General features: G+C 41.5%; 1 protein-coding gene across 2 annotated transcripts in view; it reads right to left on the bottom strand.

The window, feature by feature from the left end:
• LOC124041676 (serine/threonine-protein kinase OSR1-like) overlaps window positions 1–16843 on the bottom strand; it is a 31778-nt gene that overhangs the window by 836 nt on the left and 14099 nt on the right. The window contains exons 3-15 of one of the 2 annotated variants that reach the window (XM_046359544.1): window positions 16287–16395; window positions 15528–15669; window positions 13811–13866; window positions 13513–13622; window positions 13094–13195; window positions 12783–12916; window positions 12310–12358; window positions 11360–11425; window positions 10874–10996; window positions 10371–10400; window positions 9359–9510; window positions 6242–6294; window positions 3825–3893 (exon numbers count right to left, since the gene is read on the bottom strand). In XM_046359544.1, the coding sequence (XP_046215500.1) occupies window positions 3825–3893; window positions 6242–6294; window positions 9359–9510; window positions 10371–10400; window positions 10874–10996; window positions 11360–11425; window positions 12310–12358; window positions 12783–12916; window positions 13094–13195; window positions 13513–13622; window positions 13811–13866; window positions 15528–15669; window positions 16287–16395 (1195 nt within the window). Of the gene's footprint in view, window positions 1–3824; window positions 3894–6241; window positions 6295–9344; window positions 9511–10370; window positions 10401–10873; window positions 10997–11359; window positions 11426–12309; window positions 12359–12782; window positions 12917–13093; window positions 13196–13512; window positions 13623–13810; window positions 13867–15527; window positions 15670–16286; window positions 16396–16843 lie in introns of those variants that run through there. The other variant, XM_046359545.1, reaches the window with a different exon arrangement.

Here is a 16843-nt window from a genome sequence, read left to right as displayed (position 1 = left end):
TTTCTGGAGTAAATGACAGTGTCTGAAATGTGTCTTGCCTACTACTTACTAAAACTACATACTGTGTACGAATCGTTCTACATACTATTTAGAACGTACTGTTTTGTAAAACGTATGCACTATAAGCAACAAATATCAACATACTAGTGTCATGACGTGGCCCTCTAGATATAGCAAGCACCAACTCACTCTCGCTCACCACCTCTCTCTTCCCCTACACACAGGCTCTGTTATCTCAGGTCGTAAATTTCTGTTGACTCTTTCCCTCATGCAGTATAGAGAGAGAGGGTTCACAGTAGAACAAAGGAACTTATTCTACCTCATAGAACTTGAGAACTGAACAATATCCATGTTTTGGAGAACGTGTAAATGGTCGGTGGAGAATCCGGTCAACAGCACTGCACCCCCAACAGCAACTCGCCCAAGCCTTCCCCATTTCTCCTTCTCCCAAATCCATTCAGCTGATGGTCTGAAAGAGCTGCAAAATCTGGACCCCTACAAATCAGCCGGGCTAGACAATCTGGACCCTTTCTTTCTAAAATTATCTGCAGAAATTGTTGCCACCCCTATTTACTAGCCTGTTCAACCTCTCTTTCGTAACGTCTGAGATTCCCAAAGATTGGAAAGCAGCTGCGGTCATCCCCCTCTTCAAAGGGGGGGGACACTCTTGACCCAAACTGCTACAGACCTATATCTATCCTACCATGCCTTTCTAAGGTCTTCGAAAGCCAAGTCAACAAACAGGATTACCGACCATTTCGGATCTCACCATACCTTCTCTGCTATGCAATCTGGTTTCAGAGCTGGTCATGGGTGCACCTCAGCCACGCTCAAGGTCCTAAACAATATCTTAACCGCCATCGATAAGAAACATTACTGTGCAGCTGTATTCATTGATCTGGCCAAGGCTTTCGACTCTGTCAACCACCACATCCTCATTGGCAGACTCGACAGCCTTGGTTTCTCAAATGATTGCCTCGCCTGGTTCACCAACTACTTCTCTGATAGAGTTCAGTGTGTCAAATCGGAGGGTCTGCTGTCCGGACCTCTGGCAGTCTCTATGGGGGTGCCACAGGGTTCAATTCTTGGACCGACTCTCTTCTCTGTATACATCAATGAGGTCACTCTTGCTGCTGGTGAGTCCCTGATCCACCTCTACGCAGATGACACCATTCTGTATACTTCCGGCCCTTCTTTGGACACTGTGTTAACAACCCTCCAGGCAAGCTTCAATGCCATACAACTCTCCTTCCGTGGCCTCCAATTGCTCTTAAATACAAGTAAAACTAAATGCATGCTCTTCAACCGATCGCTACCTGCACCTTCCCGCCTGTCCAACATCACTACTCTGGACGGCTCTGACTTAGAATACGTGGAGAACTACAAATACTTAGGTGTCTGGTTAGACTGTAAACTCTCCTTCCAGACCCATATCAAACATCTCCAATCCAAAGTTAAATCTAGAATTGGCTTCCTATTTCGCAACAAAGCATCCTTCACTCATGCTGCCAAACATACCCTTGTAAAACTGACCATCCTACCAATCCTCGACTTTGGCGATGTCATTTACAAAATAGCGTCCAATACCCTACGCAACAAATTGGATGCAGTCTATCACAGTGCAATCCGTTTTGTCACCAAAGCCCCATATACTACCCACCATTGCGACCTGTACGCTCTCGTTGGCTGGCCCTCGCTTCATACTCGTCGCCAAACCCACTGGCTCCATGTCATCTACAAGACCCTGCTAGGTTAAGTCCCCCCTTATCTCAGCTCGCTGGTCACCATAGCATCTCCCACCTGTAGCACACGCTCCACACACTCTCTAGTCACCCCCAAAACCAATTATTTCTTTGGCCGCCTCTCCTTCCAGTTCTCTGCTGCCAATGACTGGAACGAACTACAAAAATCTCTGAAACTGGAAACACTTATCTCCCTCACTAGCTTTAAGCACCAACTGTCAGAGCAGCTCACAGATTACTGCACCTGTACATAGCCTACCTATAATTTAGCCCAAACAACTACCTCTTTCCCAACTGTATTTAATTAATTAATTAATTTTGCTCCTTTGCACCCCATTATTTTTATTTCTACTTTGCACATTCTTCCATTGCAAAACTACCATTCCAGTGTTTTACTTGCTATATTGTATTTACTTTGCCACCATAGCCTTTTTTGCCTTTACCTCCCTTCTCACCTCATTTGCTCACATTGTATATAGACTTGTTTATACTGTATTATTGACTGTATGTTTGTTTTACTCCATGTGTAACTCTGTGTCGTATCTGTCGAACTGCTTTGCTTTATCTTGGCCAGGTCGCAATTGTAAATGAGAACTTGTTCTCAACTTGCCTACCTGGTTAAATAAAGGTGAAATAAAAAATATATTTAAAAAATCCAGCTACGACCGGTCCATTTTGTCTAATGTTTGTGACCTCATGAGATACAATACAGCCACATTACCATAACTCTGTATATACAAGAGTCTCCGTTATGAGATTTGCATCTAATTATTGTATAAAATGAATGAGTAAAGATGAAACTATTTGTGAAATTATGTAATGTGATTTTAAACTGTTGAAAGAGAATCCAACTCCCTTTAAAGTTTAACTAAGTCATTGGCCAGCACCATGAGCACAGACAATGATCTGGAGTCATGGGACAGCCCTTTTCTGCTGTCCCGAATATAAAACCCCGGTTGGAGAAGCCCACTTCAGACCAAGACAGAATAAGAGCAAATCTTCTATACTAATTACTAGCCTGCAGCTAGAATAAATGTTGACTGAATGCGGAGACCGACAACTGCCGAAACATCTATTCTATAAGAACATTTCTGAATGTTACTGTGAAATATTCCTTCTAACCAAAGACTCCATGGACGCAGAGAAAATCTCGGATGAACTTTCCAACAGAAAAGGACGATTCCAAGAGATCACAACGACGCACTGAGCGTAAATATATATATTGATTGCAATTATTCCAGAATGAGTGAGCGTTCATGTGCAAAGGATTAGCATGTGTAGTGACTCGTCTTTCCCGGCCTTCTCAGTCCACACCCACTTTCCTTATCATTTCCTTGTAACCATATATATTGTTGTTTGGTTATGCATTTCTGTGATTATTTAGTTAGTAAATAAATGATTAATGTATGGATGATTCATAGTGAAGGCTGGGTTCTTGCAGATAACCAATGACATTTGGGATGAGACTAATGTGAGGTAAAGAATGATTCATTAATTAGAAGACTAATTGGTCAGATATTAAAATATCTGAAAAGTTATATTAGGAAAATTATAACTTTGTAATCTGAAGATTTTCCTTGGTGCCCCGACTTCCTGGTTAATTACATGTACATGATTAATTTAATCACGTAATAATAACTACAGAGAACTGATTTGATAAGTCTTCACTTTAATGATGCCAAAGACACAACACGGCTCACCCATACTGAGAATGTGTCAGCTAATGCACAATTGCATTGTTTCCAGCCATTTGTTCATTTTTCTACAGCCTGTCCCTTTCTTTGATTATCAGCTGTTGTCAAACACACATGCGTCTGAAAATGTAATTCTCTTCCTTAGAGTGCAGATAAATCTACTAGATGAAAAGCCAAAATGAGTATGACATCCTGGCATTTAAAACACCCAATTTTCTAAATGTCACACTATAAAATATATTTCCACATAACCAAAATGTGCTGTCTCAGTCAGTCATTTCAGCCTGACCTGTGACTTCACTGACCTCTAGTAGTTTTGGTCAAGTTACCATAGTCGGGGACATGTTATCCTACAGTAGATCTCTCGAAGCTTTGATTTCATACTCACCAACCACTACGTCTTTCCCATCGACTAGACCTGCGGATACCAACTCCTGAGACACTCCATCTGATGAATCTGAGGAAGGTAGGTGAGTGAGTGGGAGAGAGAACAGAAGCGAGAGATATGGAGATAGATGGGGAGAGAGAAACAGAGCAGGAGTGGTTAGTTATGTGAGAAGAAAAAGTGTGATGGGTCCATATATGTGATTGTAACATAGCCACATAGCCCTGATATGCAGATGACTGGCAACCCTGATTAGAAACACCTGTTTCTCACCTGTCGATCCCTATAAATGCGGTTTCTGATAGGAAAAGATTTTAACATACACAAAGAAGACTGTTAAGTTGAAACATCTGCTCTGAAGCAGTAAAAGTTAGCTTTATGCAAAATATTGAGTGCGAATCCCATCACACATGTTTTGCTAATCTGGATTCACTGGTTTTATGATACCATCAGACTTTTGGGTGAATGCGATGGTCCACTTTTGTTTAATGGTTAGATAGTGCCTTCAGAAAGTATTCACACATCTTGACTCTTTCCACATTTTGTAAGGTTACAGCATGGATTTAAAAATATATTACATTCATATTTTGTTTCACTGATCTACACACAATACCCCATAATGTCAAAGTGGAATTATGTTGTTAGAAATGTCTACAAATTATAAAAAATGTGAAATCATTTAAGTAGTCAAACGTTTTGTTATGGCCTAAATAAGTGCAGGATTGTTGAGGGAAACTTGTTCCAAGGATCAGGCAGAGCTCATTATCCAGTTTATAAGAGTTTATTAAAGCAATTGAAGGGAAGTTCACTCAGGACAGAAGCAGAAGAACTAAAAAACACTGCAGAATCACAGTCATTTACAGTGGGGCAAAGAAGTATTTAGTCAGCCACCAATTGTGCAAGTTCTCCCACATAAACAGATGAGAGAGGCCTGTAATTATCATCATAGGTACACTACAGAAAATCACATTGTAGGATTTTTAATGAATTTATTTGCAAATTATGGTGGAAAATAAGTATTTGGTCAATAACAAAAGTTTCTCAAAACTTTGTTATATACCCTGTGTTGGCAATGACAGAGGTCAAACGTTTTCTGTAAGTCTTCACAAGGTTTTCACACACTGTTGCTGGTATTTTGGCCCATTCCTCCATGCAGATCTCCTCTAGAGCAGTGATGTTTTGGGGCTGTTGCTGGGCAACACGGACATTCAACTCCCTCCAAAGATTTTCTATGGGGTTGAGATCTGGAGAATGGCTAGGCCACTCCAGGACCTTGAAATGCTTCTTACAAAGCCACTCCTTTATTATCATGCTGAAAGACCCAGCCACGTTTCATCTTCAATGCCCTTGCTGATGGAAGGAGGTTTTCACTCAAAATCTCACGATACATGGCACCATTCATTCTTTCCTTTACACGGATCAGTCTTCCTGGTCCCTTTGCAGAAAAACAGCCCAAAAGCATGATGTTTCCACCCCCATGCTTCACAGTAGGTATGGTGTTCTTTGGATGCAACTCCGCATTCTTTGTCCTCCAAACACAACAAGTTGAGTTTTTACCAAAAATATATATTTTGGTTTCATCTGACATTCTCCCAATCTTCTTCTGGATCATCCAAATGCTCTCTAGCAAACTTCAGACGGGCCTGGACATGTACTGGCTTAAGCAGGGGGAAACGTCTGGCACTGCAGGATTTGAGTCCCTGGCGGCGTAGTGTGTTACTGATGGTAGGCTTTGTTACTTTGGTCCCAGCTCTCTGCAGGTCATTCACTGGGTCACCCAGTGTGGTTCTTGTGATCATTTTGACCCCACGGGGTGAGATCTTGCGTGGAGCCCCAGATCGAGGGAGATTATCAGTCGTCTTGTATGTCTTCCATTTCCTAATAACTGCTCCCACGGTTGATTTCTTCAAACCAAGCTGCTTACCTATTGCAGATTCAGTCTTCCCAGCCTGGTGCAGGTCTACAATTTTGTTTCTGGTGTCCTTTGACAGCTCTTTGGTCTTGGCCATAGTGGAGTTTGGAGTCTGACTGTTTGAGGTTGTGGACATGTGTCTTTTATACTGATAACAAGTTCAAACAGGTGCCATTAATACAGGTAACGAGTGGAGGACAGAGGAGCCTCTTAAAGAAGTTGTTACAGGTCTGTAAGAGCCAGAAATCTTGCTTGTTTGGTGACCAAATACTTATTTTCCACCATAATTTGCAAATAAATTCATTAAAAAATCCTAGAATGTGATTTTCTGGATTTTTTTCTCATTTTGTCTGTCATAGTTGAAGTGTACCTATGATGAAAATGACAGGCCTCTCATCTTTTTAAGTGGGAGAACTTGCACAATTGGTGGCTGACTAAATACTTTTTTGCCCCACTGTAACAGGAAATAGCTAAAAACATACAAACACAGAGACAGACAGACACTTACCTCTACCAGGCATGAACTCAAATCGGATGTCATTCAGTTCTTTCTTCAAGTTCCTGGGAAGAGAAGAGTGAGAAATGGTTTGGAGGAGGTCTGGACATTCAGGTTAGGCGGTGTCAACCATTGTCCAATCGGGATTATCTACTCATAAAACATTGTGATATACCCCTATTGGCCAACACTTTTTGTTATATAAACAAAACAACCCAGCTAAAACACAGTTGGGCTGGGGCGAAATCGGATGCTACAACTGGACGAAACAAGACAAGACGTAATGTTGAAAGCCTGGACAGATACTAAGGCAAATCTTTTCTAATATTCCTTTCTGGTGGAGGAGCTTGAGCATGGAACAGGTTTGTGTCTATGTGGCACTCACACGACGGAGCAAAGTGACAGTCGACTGATGACGAATGGGCGGTCTTGCCGTAGTGAGTTTGGTTATAAATCATGGGCTGGATAGAAGCAAAGTTACAGTCGACTGATGACGAATGGGCAGTCTTTATGCAGGAATCGACAGATCAGAACCATGCTATTTGGACTATCAAGAAAAATTTGTGGAACTTTGGATATGGAACAAGCATGTAGTTTGAAAACCCAGCCCTAGTCTGTGGTTGACCAATTAGAATTCCTTGCAATAAAACTAGCCAATGGCCAAATAACAAGTATCCTATTTCAGAAGACAGATTCCTCCCATGTCTCTAAGTGGAACTCGGTCCACGAAGAGTATTCACCCCCCAGCTTTTGCCCCTCCAAATAATGCATTTTAGGCTATTCATTGATTTAAAACCAGTCAATGTAGCACGAGAGCTGCTGATACAGCTCAAACAGCTATTTGTTGCTTCTGGAGTGAAACATGGACTTAAAAATCAGCCCAATCATTCTGCAACAATTCTACATTTTTTGGTCACAATTAAAATTATATTTTTTTATTTCTCAACTGGTAATTGAAGCGCAATTACTATTCAAGTGCAAAGGCAATTAGGCAGGCTTCAGCGCATCACACAACTTTGCAATGAGCTGGAGGCAGTACACATTTTGAAAATATATAGTTAATTTTTTAAAACCTAAACATTTTACTAATTATTATGAGGCACTTCTTAACATGCTTCAAAGTATCCTAGTCAAAATCCAACCAAACATGCAGACAATTACTTTATAAAGACTTTCACATGCCATTGAAACCAGTAAACGTGTTCGCTCATGTTCCATTGGTTTTCAAATGAACATTCTTTCATTGTCCAGTAGCCAAAGGCACAATCCTAGTCATATTATTAACCCTGCTAGTTAAAGATAATACTAGTCATATTATTAACCCTGCTAGTTAAAGATAATACTAGTCATATTATTAACCCTGCTAGTTGATGATAATCCTGGTCATATTAGTAACCCTGCTAGTTGATGATAATCCTAGTCATATTAGTAACCCTGCTAGTTGATGACAATCATAGTCATGTTATCAACCCTGCTCGTTGATGACAATGCTAGTCATATTAGTAACCAACCCATGCTAGTTGATGATAATCCTAGTCGTATTAGCAACCCTGCTAGTTGATGATAATCCTGGTTATATTAGTAACCAACCCATGCTAGTTGATGATAATCCTAGTCATATTAGTAACCAACCCATGCTAGTGGATGATAATCCTAGTCATATTAGTAACCAACCCATGCTAGTTGATGATAATCCTAGTCGTATTAGCAACCCTGCTAGTTGATGATAATCCTGGTTATATTAGTAACCAACCCATGCTAGTTGATGATAATCCTAGTCATATTAGTAACCAACCCATGCTAGTGGATGATAATCCTAGTCATATTAAAAACCCTGCTAGTTAATGATAATCCTAGTCATATTAGTAACCCATGTTAGTTGATGATAATCCTAGTCATATTAGCAACCCTGCTAGTCGATGATAATCCTAGTCAGAATAAGTTCTTAACTGACTTGCCTAGTTAAATAAACGCAAAAATGTTGTTGTTGCTTTTTAAATCCTAGTCATATTAGCAACCCTGCAAATTGATGACAATCCTAGTCATGTTAGTAACCATGCTAGTTGATGTTAATCCTAGTCATGTTAGGAAAATAAATGATCAACATTTCATGCTTAACGCTCTTATCTGTTGCATGAGCCTCATTGATTTTTTTCTGTTTTGGGGAAGTAGCCTAGGCCTCGTAGCTGTGTGTATTACGCTATATCCGATAGGAGAAGAAGTGTTACACTTTCTTTGCGCAGGAAAATGTTTGCGTTTTGTAAAAACATGTTTTACTTTATTTAACTAGGCAAGTCAGTTAAGAATAAATTCTTATCTTCAATGATGGTCTACCCCGGCTAAATCCGGACGACGCTGGGCCAATTGTGCCTCGCCTTATGAGACTCCCAATCACGGCCGGATGTGATACAGCCTGGAATCGAACCAGGAACTGTAGTGATGCCTTTTGCACTGAGATGCAGTGCCTTAGACCACTGCCACTCATGATTGCAATTCTATTACACTTTATATGAGAGGAGACATTAACAGAATATTTTTTAATACGACAAATTACTGATCAATTAGGCCTATGAAAGGGGGAGACCTATCTAACCTGGAGGAGGAAAATATTGTCCAAAAACAAAACAAAAGTAGCAATGACCCAATGATAAAGACAGTGAATATTCTCACCAAGGTTATGGCTGATGTTCTCCGCTGGTGCCAATAAGACAGGCTACTTTTCCCTCAAATAAACTGAGAATTTTGATAACTAAAAGACAGATTGGAGTCTTCTCATTGTCTCTATACAGCAATAGCCAAACTTTTTTTCCACGATTGTGTGTTTCTTTATATTGCAATATTCTTGGCTGGGTCTCTCTGCTTTTCACTGACGGTCACAACTCAACAATCATCTATTTGGTCCAAATTGAGGGCCCTTCCGGCTGTAGGCTATGTGATTTAAAATAACCCACAGCATTGGGTGGGTGGACGCCCTAATCACGGGTGGACGCCCTAATCAGGTTATGCAATCAATGCATATGGGGGTCTGGTGAATTTCTTAAATGTCCGGTCAATTCAAATGCTGCCAGTATAATGTCTGGTGCCACATTTTCCTAACGGAAACAATGTCACCCACCACTCGATGCGTACCTCAACCTCAACACCAGGCTGATGGGGACTTTGGTGGCGGCAGGGTCCTGGGCTACAGCGTCTCCCTGGGTAAGGATGGCCTCAGCTGGCTTGTCGTGCCCTGCCCCTCCTGGACGGAGCAGACTAGGAGAACCATCTTCTGGAGGGAAGATCTGAGGTGGACCAGAGATAGAGAGATAAACTCATGCTGTATCAGAAAGAGAATGTGAATGTGGTTTTGGTTGTCAACCTTGTGGTAATATTACCAAAGCTACCTTTCAGGGGATACTTTGGGATTTTGGCAATCAAGCCCTTTATCAACTACCTCAGAATCAGATTAACTCATGGATACCATTTTCGACTCTGCTTCCAGTATGAAGGGAGTAAGAGGTAGTTATGCGAGCCAACGGTAACAAGCATTAGCGCAATGACTGGAAGTCTACGGTATCTACTAGCATGCTAGCAGTTACCCATAGACTTCCAGTCACTGCGCTAACGCTAGTAAGCCACTGCGTTAACGCTAGGCACGCAAAGTCATACAAATTGGTATCCACTGGTTCATCTAACTATGGGGAAGTAGATAAAGGGCTTAATTGTCAAAATACCAAATTATCCCTTTAAGATGAAGGCACTAACTATAAGTCACACTGGATAAGAGTGTCTGCTAAATGACTAAAATGTAAATGCAAAGCCTTTTTACACTGTATTCTCTCAGGCCATGAGGCTGTCAGCCGTGGGCTAAGAGCAGTGTGAACATGGCTATAGATACTAATGCCAAGTCTTACAATGCATTATGACTGCACCATAATGCATTGTATACCTGTATGCCTTAAGTGAAGTGTTATCACATGATCTGCATGTCCATACACTCCTTTTGGGAGAGAGCAGATTAAAGAGTTAGATCAGGTCTTTGGCAATGATTCTTCTAATACAATTTCATACAAAACTAAAGCCGGCCGGCATCCTATTGTTTCTGCAATGAACAGATGAAAGGTTTTTAGGTGTTCTGATTTATAGCAGCACCATGGCTTACCTCGATGGATCCATCTTTCACTCTGGGAGACTAGAATGGGATACGACACAAAGATTAACAGACGTCAACAGAACATGCAATGAAGGTTTTCCCTCCCCACAGAATAACAGGTTGATTGATTGGGTCCTAGGTGGCATTGAACCACGACAGGACTTACGGTTACAACTAGCAGACCTGGGTTCAGATAGAATTTTAAATAATCCATATCTGTGCTTGATTGAACTTGCTTGGTACAATAAAAACAATAGAATAGTTGCAAGAGTGTAAGCCCACTCCAGGCAGACTAGAGAAAACCATAAGGGATGGTTTCCCAGACACAGATTAAATCTAATCCTGAACTAAACAGCACTTCCGATGAACATCACCATTGAGAACGCTTTTTAGTCCAGGACAAGGCTTAATCTGTCTGAGAAACTGTCCAGAAAGCCAATGATGTGAAGATTTTCAATAGTATTTGAACGTAGGTCTGATGTCTAGGTTAAGAGTAACTAGGTTAGTCTCACCCTTAGAGCTGCCACGGCTGCCTGGCCCTCCTCACTCTCCATATCCAGCTCATCATCACTCCACTCCCACTCCCCGTCTTCGGTCTTATGGAGACGACCACTGGAACCAGGCACACGGCGCACCTAAACACACTATTTTATCTTTAGCATGGCATTGTGTGGTTTGGAGTAAAAAAAACATCCCTTGGACCAGTCCCTCGAAATCATGTACAAACTTTTAATATACAAAATGCAACATTTCCCTGCCATACTGTAGGCCTACTGCTGTACATAGCAGGAAGGAAGTCCTTATGTCAAAGCATGATGTGTATATGTAGATTCCTGTGTTTGATGTCACTATGTACACTAACCTGGGACCTGTTCGGGAGGCTGTATCGCTGAATAACATTTTTATAGAACTGCATTGTGTAGAACAGCTATGACTGTGTTTCATGTAGAATTCCACTGTGTGAGTGTGCCAAGGGTTATAATTCTGTTGTCTCGTACCCTTTTGGATCTGTCTCCTATCGATGGACCTTTCTGAAGGAGCTTCTCTTCCAAGTATTCATTATTCTGCATGACAGAGACAGACAGACAAGATTAAATCCCATGACAACATGGTTCTATTTTTCTTTGCAACAGCAGCCACCCGAGTGGCGCAGCAGTCCAAGGCACTGCATCTCAGTGCTAGAAGCGTCACTACAGACACCCTGGTTCGAATCTAGCCTGTATCACAACCGGCCGTGATTGGGAGTCCCATAGGGCGGCGCACAACTGACCCAGCGTCATCCGGGTTTGGCCGGTGTAGACAGTCATTGTAAATAAAAATCTGTTCTTAACTGACTTGCCAAGTTAAATCAAAAATAATATTTGTCAAAGGTACTACATATTACGGATGCACATACACAGTGTACAAAACATTAGGAACAGCCGCTCTTTCCATGACAGACTGACCAGTTGAATACAGGTGAAAGCTATGATCCCTTATTGATGTCACTTGTTGAATTGTCTTCAATCAGTGTAAATAGAAGGGAGGGGACATGTTAAAGAATGATTTGAGACAACTGAGAAGTGGATTGTGTACATATGGCATTCAGAGGGTGAATGGGCAAGGCAAAATATCGAAGTGCCTTTGAACAGGGTTCGGTAGAAGGTGCCAAGCGCACCGGTTTGAGTGATTCCAGAACTGCAACACTGCTGGGTTTTTTTTACGCTGAACAGTTTCCCGTGTGTATCGAGAATGGTCCACCACCCAAAGGACATCCAGCAAACTTGGCACAACTGTGGGAAGCGTTGGAATCAACATGAGCCAACATCCCTGTGGAACGCTTTTGACACCTTAGTGTAGAATTTAAAAATTGAGTCTGTTCCAATGGCAAAATCGTGTGTAACTCAATATTAGGTAGGTGTTCCTAATGTTTTGTACACTCAGTGTATATATATAGTATCTGTCTTACCTTTGCTTTAGTGAAGAATTTATGCTTTAGCAGCTCAGCAGCAGTTGGTCTGAAAGACAGAGACAATTCTTTACTACTCTGCATGACCTTAAACGCACCATGGAGGGAAGAGAATCCACTCAAAAAATAAAATGGGATTAAGAAAAGTTGAGACCCAGAATAAGATGACTAGGTGAATAATAATAGCTGCTTTCTGGTGTGCCATATAAAGGACAATGCTAACTTGGAGAAATTGTGTCACAGTGGAATTAGGTAGCCAACCTGGTTGTAAAACATCTGATTACTAGAATCACATTTGTTAGATTAGGGTTGACCGTGTTGGTTAGACCGTGGCCCCTGCAACGTCGGGGTAGTAGGTTCAATTCCCACTGGGGCCATATACTAAAATGTATGCAATCACTAATGTAAGCCACTTTGGATAAAAGCATCTGTTAAATGGCATACATTGTATTATGAGAGTGTGGGATAGTCACCTTTTCTCGGGCTCCTTCTGTAGACAGAGTGAGATCATCTTCCTGAAGGACTTGCCATACTTCTTCACCATCTCCTTGTCCTGGATGCCCGTCTCCAAGCAGGGAGGGTCATTCTGCAGGGTCAGCATCAGCACCTACACACACACACACACCAGGTCATGACCAGGTTATTACACACACAACATGTAAGACAACATCAGTTGGCAATTGAATTCATATATATTTAGCCAGGATAGTCACAGAAACTGATTTTCAGGGGGATAAAGATGACACTGCTTCCACATCTTTCCAAGTAAATGTGTATAAATCACCTTCATGGGCGGATATTTATGATATGGGGCAGCGCCTGTAGCTAGCTCGATGGCTGTGATCCCGAAACTCCAGATATCTGCTTTGTAGTCATAACCTCTGACCTGAGGAGAGAGGAAGAATAATTGTAAGATATCTTTTCAAATATCTTCTAAAAGAGCATCTGTTCTAACAGTTAGACAGATAAAATGGTAGCTGACAAACAATCACGACATAATAAAGTGCTTTTAATTTCTCAAAAGATCTGAAGCAAGAGGAAATTGTGTATGTCTCCACTACGCTCTTTGGAGGTGAATTAGTTTTCATCTAGAAGTTAGATTGAAATAGAAGATAAGGAGAGTGATAGCGAAAGCAAGAGATAGATAGAGAGACAGCAACAGAGAGAGAAAGAAAGAAAAACAGAATGAGGATTGCCACCCACCTGCTCCATGACCTCTGGGGCCATCCAACATGGCGTTCCAACAAATGTCTTTCTGACCTTTGTTCTGGTCATATCTCCTCCCGCCGCTAAGAAGGCACTCACACCAAAGTCTGGGATAGACAGAAGGGAGGAGAGAGGTGAGAGTTGGTAGATAGAAAGATCAGAGAGATAGGCAACCAACCAATAGACTTGTTCCAGAGGAGTAAATGCTAGGAAGGTTGTATAATTTGTATTAGTAAAAAACAGAAGTAAATAAGCTTAAGGGAGTTGGGGTCTTAGGACACATGACCATCCATACCTGCGATTTGCACAGAGCCATCATCCCCGAGAAGAATATTACCAGCCTTCAGATCCCTGTGAACAGAAAAAAACAGACTAACCAGATGAATCAGGAAATCACCTTTAATGAAACTAAACTAAGCAGTAGGTAGTACTAAAACGGAGTCATTATCCTGTGTGTCTGTGGCCTAGCTGTATGGCACTGTGGTGCTACAGCTGGATGACAGATCAGAGCCTGTTCAGTAGCCCGTTTCATCTTTATGACACTGTGGTGCTTCAGCTGGATGACAGATCGCTGTGTGTTCCTAGGAAGAAGAAGCTGTTGAATGAATGAGGGAGTTTACATGAAGGGAGGAAGTTAACCTTTTTGGGATAGGGGGCAGCATTTTCACTTTTGGATGAATAGCGTACCCAGAGTGAACTGCCTCCTACTCTGTCCTAGATGCTAATATATGCATATTATTATTATTATTATTGGATAGACAATACTCTGAAGTTTCTAAAACTGTTTGAATGATGTCTGTGAGCATAACAGAACTCATATGGCAGGCGAAAACCTGAGAAGAATCCAACCAGGAAGTGGGAAATCTGAGGTGTGTAGTTTTTCCAACTCAGCCCCCATTGAAGATAAAGGGTGATATTAGTTAGGTTTCACTCCCCAAGTTCTTCCAATAGATGTCAACTGTCTTTATAACCTGTTTTGAGGATTCTACTCTAAAAGGAGGGGCTCATAAGGGCTCTTTGAGTGAGTGGTCTGGCAGAGTGCCACAGCCTCGGTCTGGCGCGCTCACGTGAAAGGCAGCTACGTTCCACTTCATTTGTACAGACAAAGGAATTGTCCGGTTGGAACATTAATGAAGTTTTATGTTAAAAACATCCTAAAGATTGATTCCATACTTAGGTTGGCATGTTTCTACGGCCTGTAACGGAACCTTTTGAACTTTTCCTCCAACGTTCGGTGCGACCTGAACGCGCTTTTGGATTTGTTTACCAAACGCCCTCACAAAAGAAGATATTTGGACATAACTGATGGACACTATCTAACAAATTAAAACATTTATGGTGAAACTGGTATTCCTGGGAGTGCATTCTGAGATTCCTGGGAGTGCATTCTGATGAAGATCATCAAAGGTAAGTGAACATTTAAAATGCTATTTCTGAGTAATGTTGACTACCCAATATGGCGGCGGGTATCTTTTTGGCTGCTTTGTTGTCTGAACGCTGTACTCAGATTATTTCATGGTTTGCTTTCTCCGTAAAGTTTCTTTTAAATCTGACACAGCGGTTGCATTAAGGAGAAGTGTATCTAAAGTTCCATGTATAATAGTTGTATCTTTATTATGAGTATTTCTGTAAATTGATGTGGCTCTCTGCAATATCACCGCATGTTTTAGAACTACTGAACGTAACACACCAATGTAAACTCAGATTTTTTTAATATAAATATGAACTTTATCAAACAAAACATACATGTATTATGTAACATGAAGTCCTATGAGTGTCATCTGATGAAGATCAAAGCTTAGTGATTAATTCTGTGTTTTTCTGTGGCTTGGTGGTGACCTAACATAATTGTTTGTGTTGCTTTCGCTGTAAATCAGACACTGAGGATTAACGAGAATTTTATCTTTAAAATGGTGTAAAATACTTGTATGCTTGAGAAATTTTAATTATGAGATTTTTGTTGTTTTGAATTTGGCGCCCTGCACTTTCACAAAAAAAACATGTGACTGCACCTGTGAATCTGCCCATTCTTATGCAGGTACTCCAATCCTCCCAGGACCTCTTTAAGGATGGTGGCTATGGACGACTCATCCAGCACCCCAGACTTATGCTCCCCACGAGATATGATGTGTTTAATGATGTCCAGTACTGAGCCTGACAAAGAGAAAGAGAAAGAGAGAGAAGCAATGAGAGGTCACTATTTGTTAGCTGTAGGATTCAACATGCATCATAGGAGGGTGAACAGTAAAATCATGAATTTCTTGGTCAAGTCCTTTTAGGTCAATAGTACTTTACTTCAAAAGTCTAGTTATTTAGATTTTGTGATCAGAAATAGCTATCACACACATGCACGTTTCATTACAAGCAAAGGTAGACCACAGAACATAGAGATAAAAGAATGTGTCCATAACAGGCAGCAGGGATAGTCTGGGCTGAGTTGCTCTATCCCTCCTCTATCTCTTGGCAGTGTTACTGCATGCCAGGAGGATGGACAGTACTGGGCTGAGAATCAAGGCCACAGCTGGAGAAAAGCTGCTGCTCTGTGGCCAAAAGAGCTTGGTAAGCAGGCACCTGGGATGGAGATGGGGTCTGGTAGTTCAAGAACAAACTTCTATTTCAAATACAATTTCATTACTAATATCAACAGTCGCGCTGGCAACAACCTGGTATCAATCTCAATTCCATGTCATCCCAATCGTGCCATCCCAGGCAGTTTGAAAGGTCAGTGCAGGGGCAGCCATTAGTAAATGTATTCTAACAGTAGTACTTACCACCACTGAGTAGCCTCATTACCAGCCACAGCTCGTCCTTCACTACGAAGGATGTGTAGTAGGACACGATGTTGGGGTGGTGGCACTGGGACATAGCCTGGATCTCTTTCTGCAAAGAAAGTAAGAGAAAGAGAGAGAGAACCTGAGAGGAATGTATCAGTCTCAGCAATGCACGTCTTTCCCTCCGATTGTGTGTGTGTGTGTCTGTGTGGTATGGTGTGTCTGCTGCTGCACTCTCACCTTTTCCAGCCCGTTCTCTACAGCTAGCCTATACCAGAGGCCATATTGTGAGATTTTGACAATTCATGTGACTGTGGGTAAATAGATAAAGGGCTTCATTGCTAAAATATCACACTATCCCTTTAAGAGGGCTTGCTATCAAATTATTAGCTAGTATTGATTGCTATACTGTCAACTCCTGAAAGACATTGTGCTCTAAACATGTGAGTGCGTGCATACCTGTTCATCTGTGTGTGTTTGCGTGCATGTGTGGGAGCGCATCTGTTGCATGTGTCTGTAGTGAATGAGTGTGTGTATGTGTGTGTGTGTGTGTGTGT

Source organism: Oncorhynchus gorbuscha, linkage group LG08, assembly GCF_021184085.1.
Source record: "Oncorhynchus gorbuscha isolate QuinsamMale2020 ecotype Even-year linkage group LG08, OgorEven_v1.0, whole genome shotgun sequence".
Classification (NCBI taxonomy): Eukaryota; Metazoa; Chordata; class Actinopteri; order Salmoniformes; family Salmonidae; genus Oncorhynchus; species Oncorhynchus gorbuscha.
Note: the sequence above shows the minus strand (reverse complement) of the source record. Positions and strands in the feature narration are given on the sequence as shown.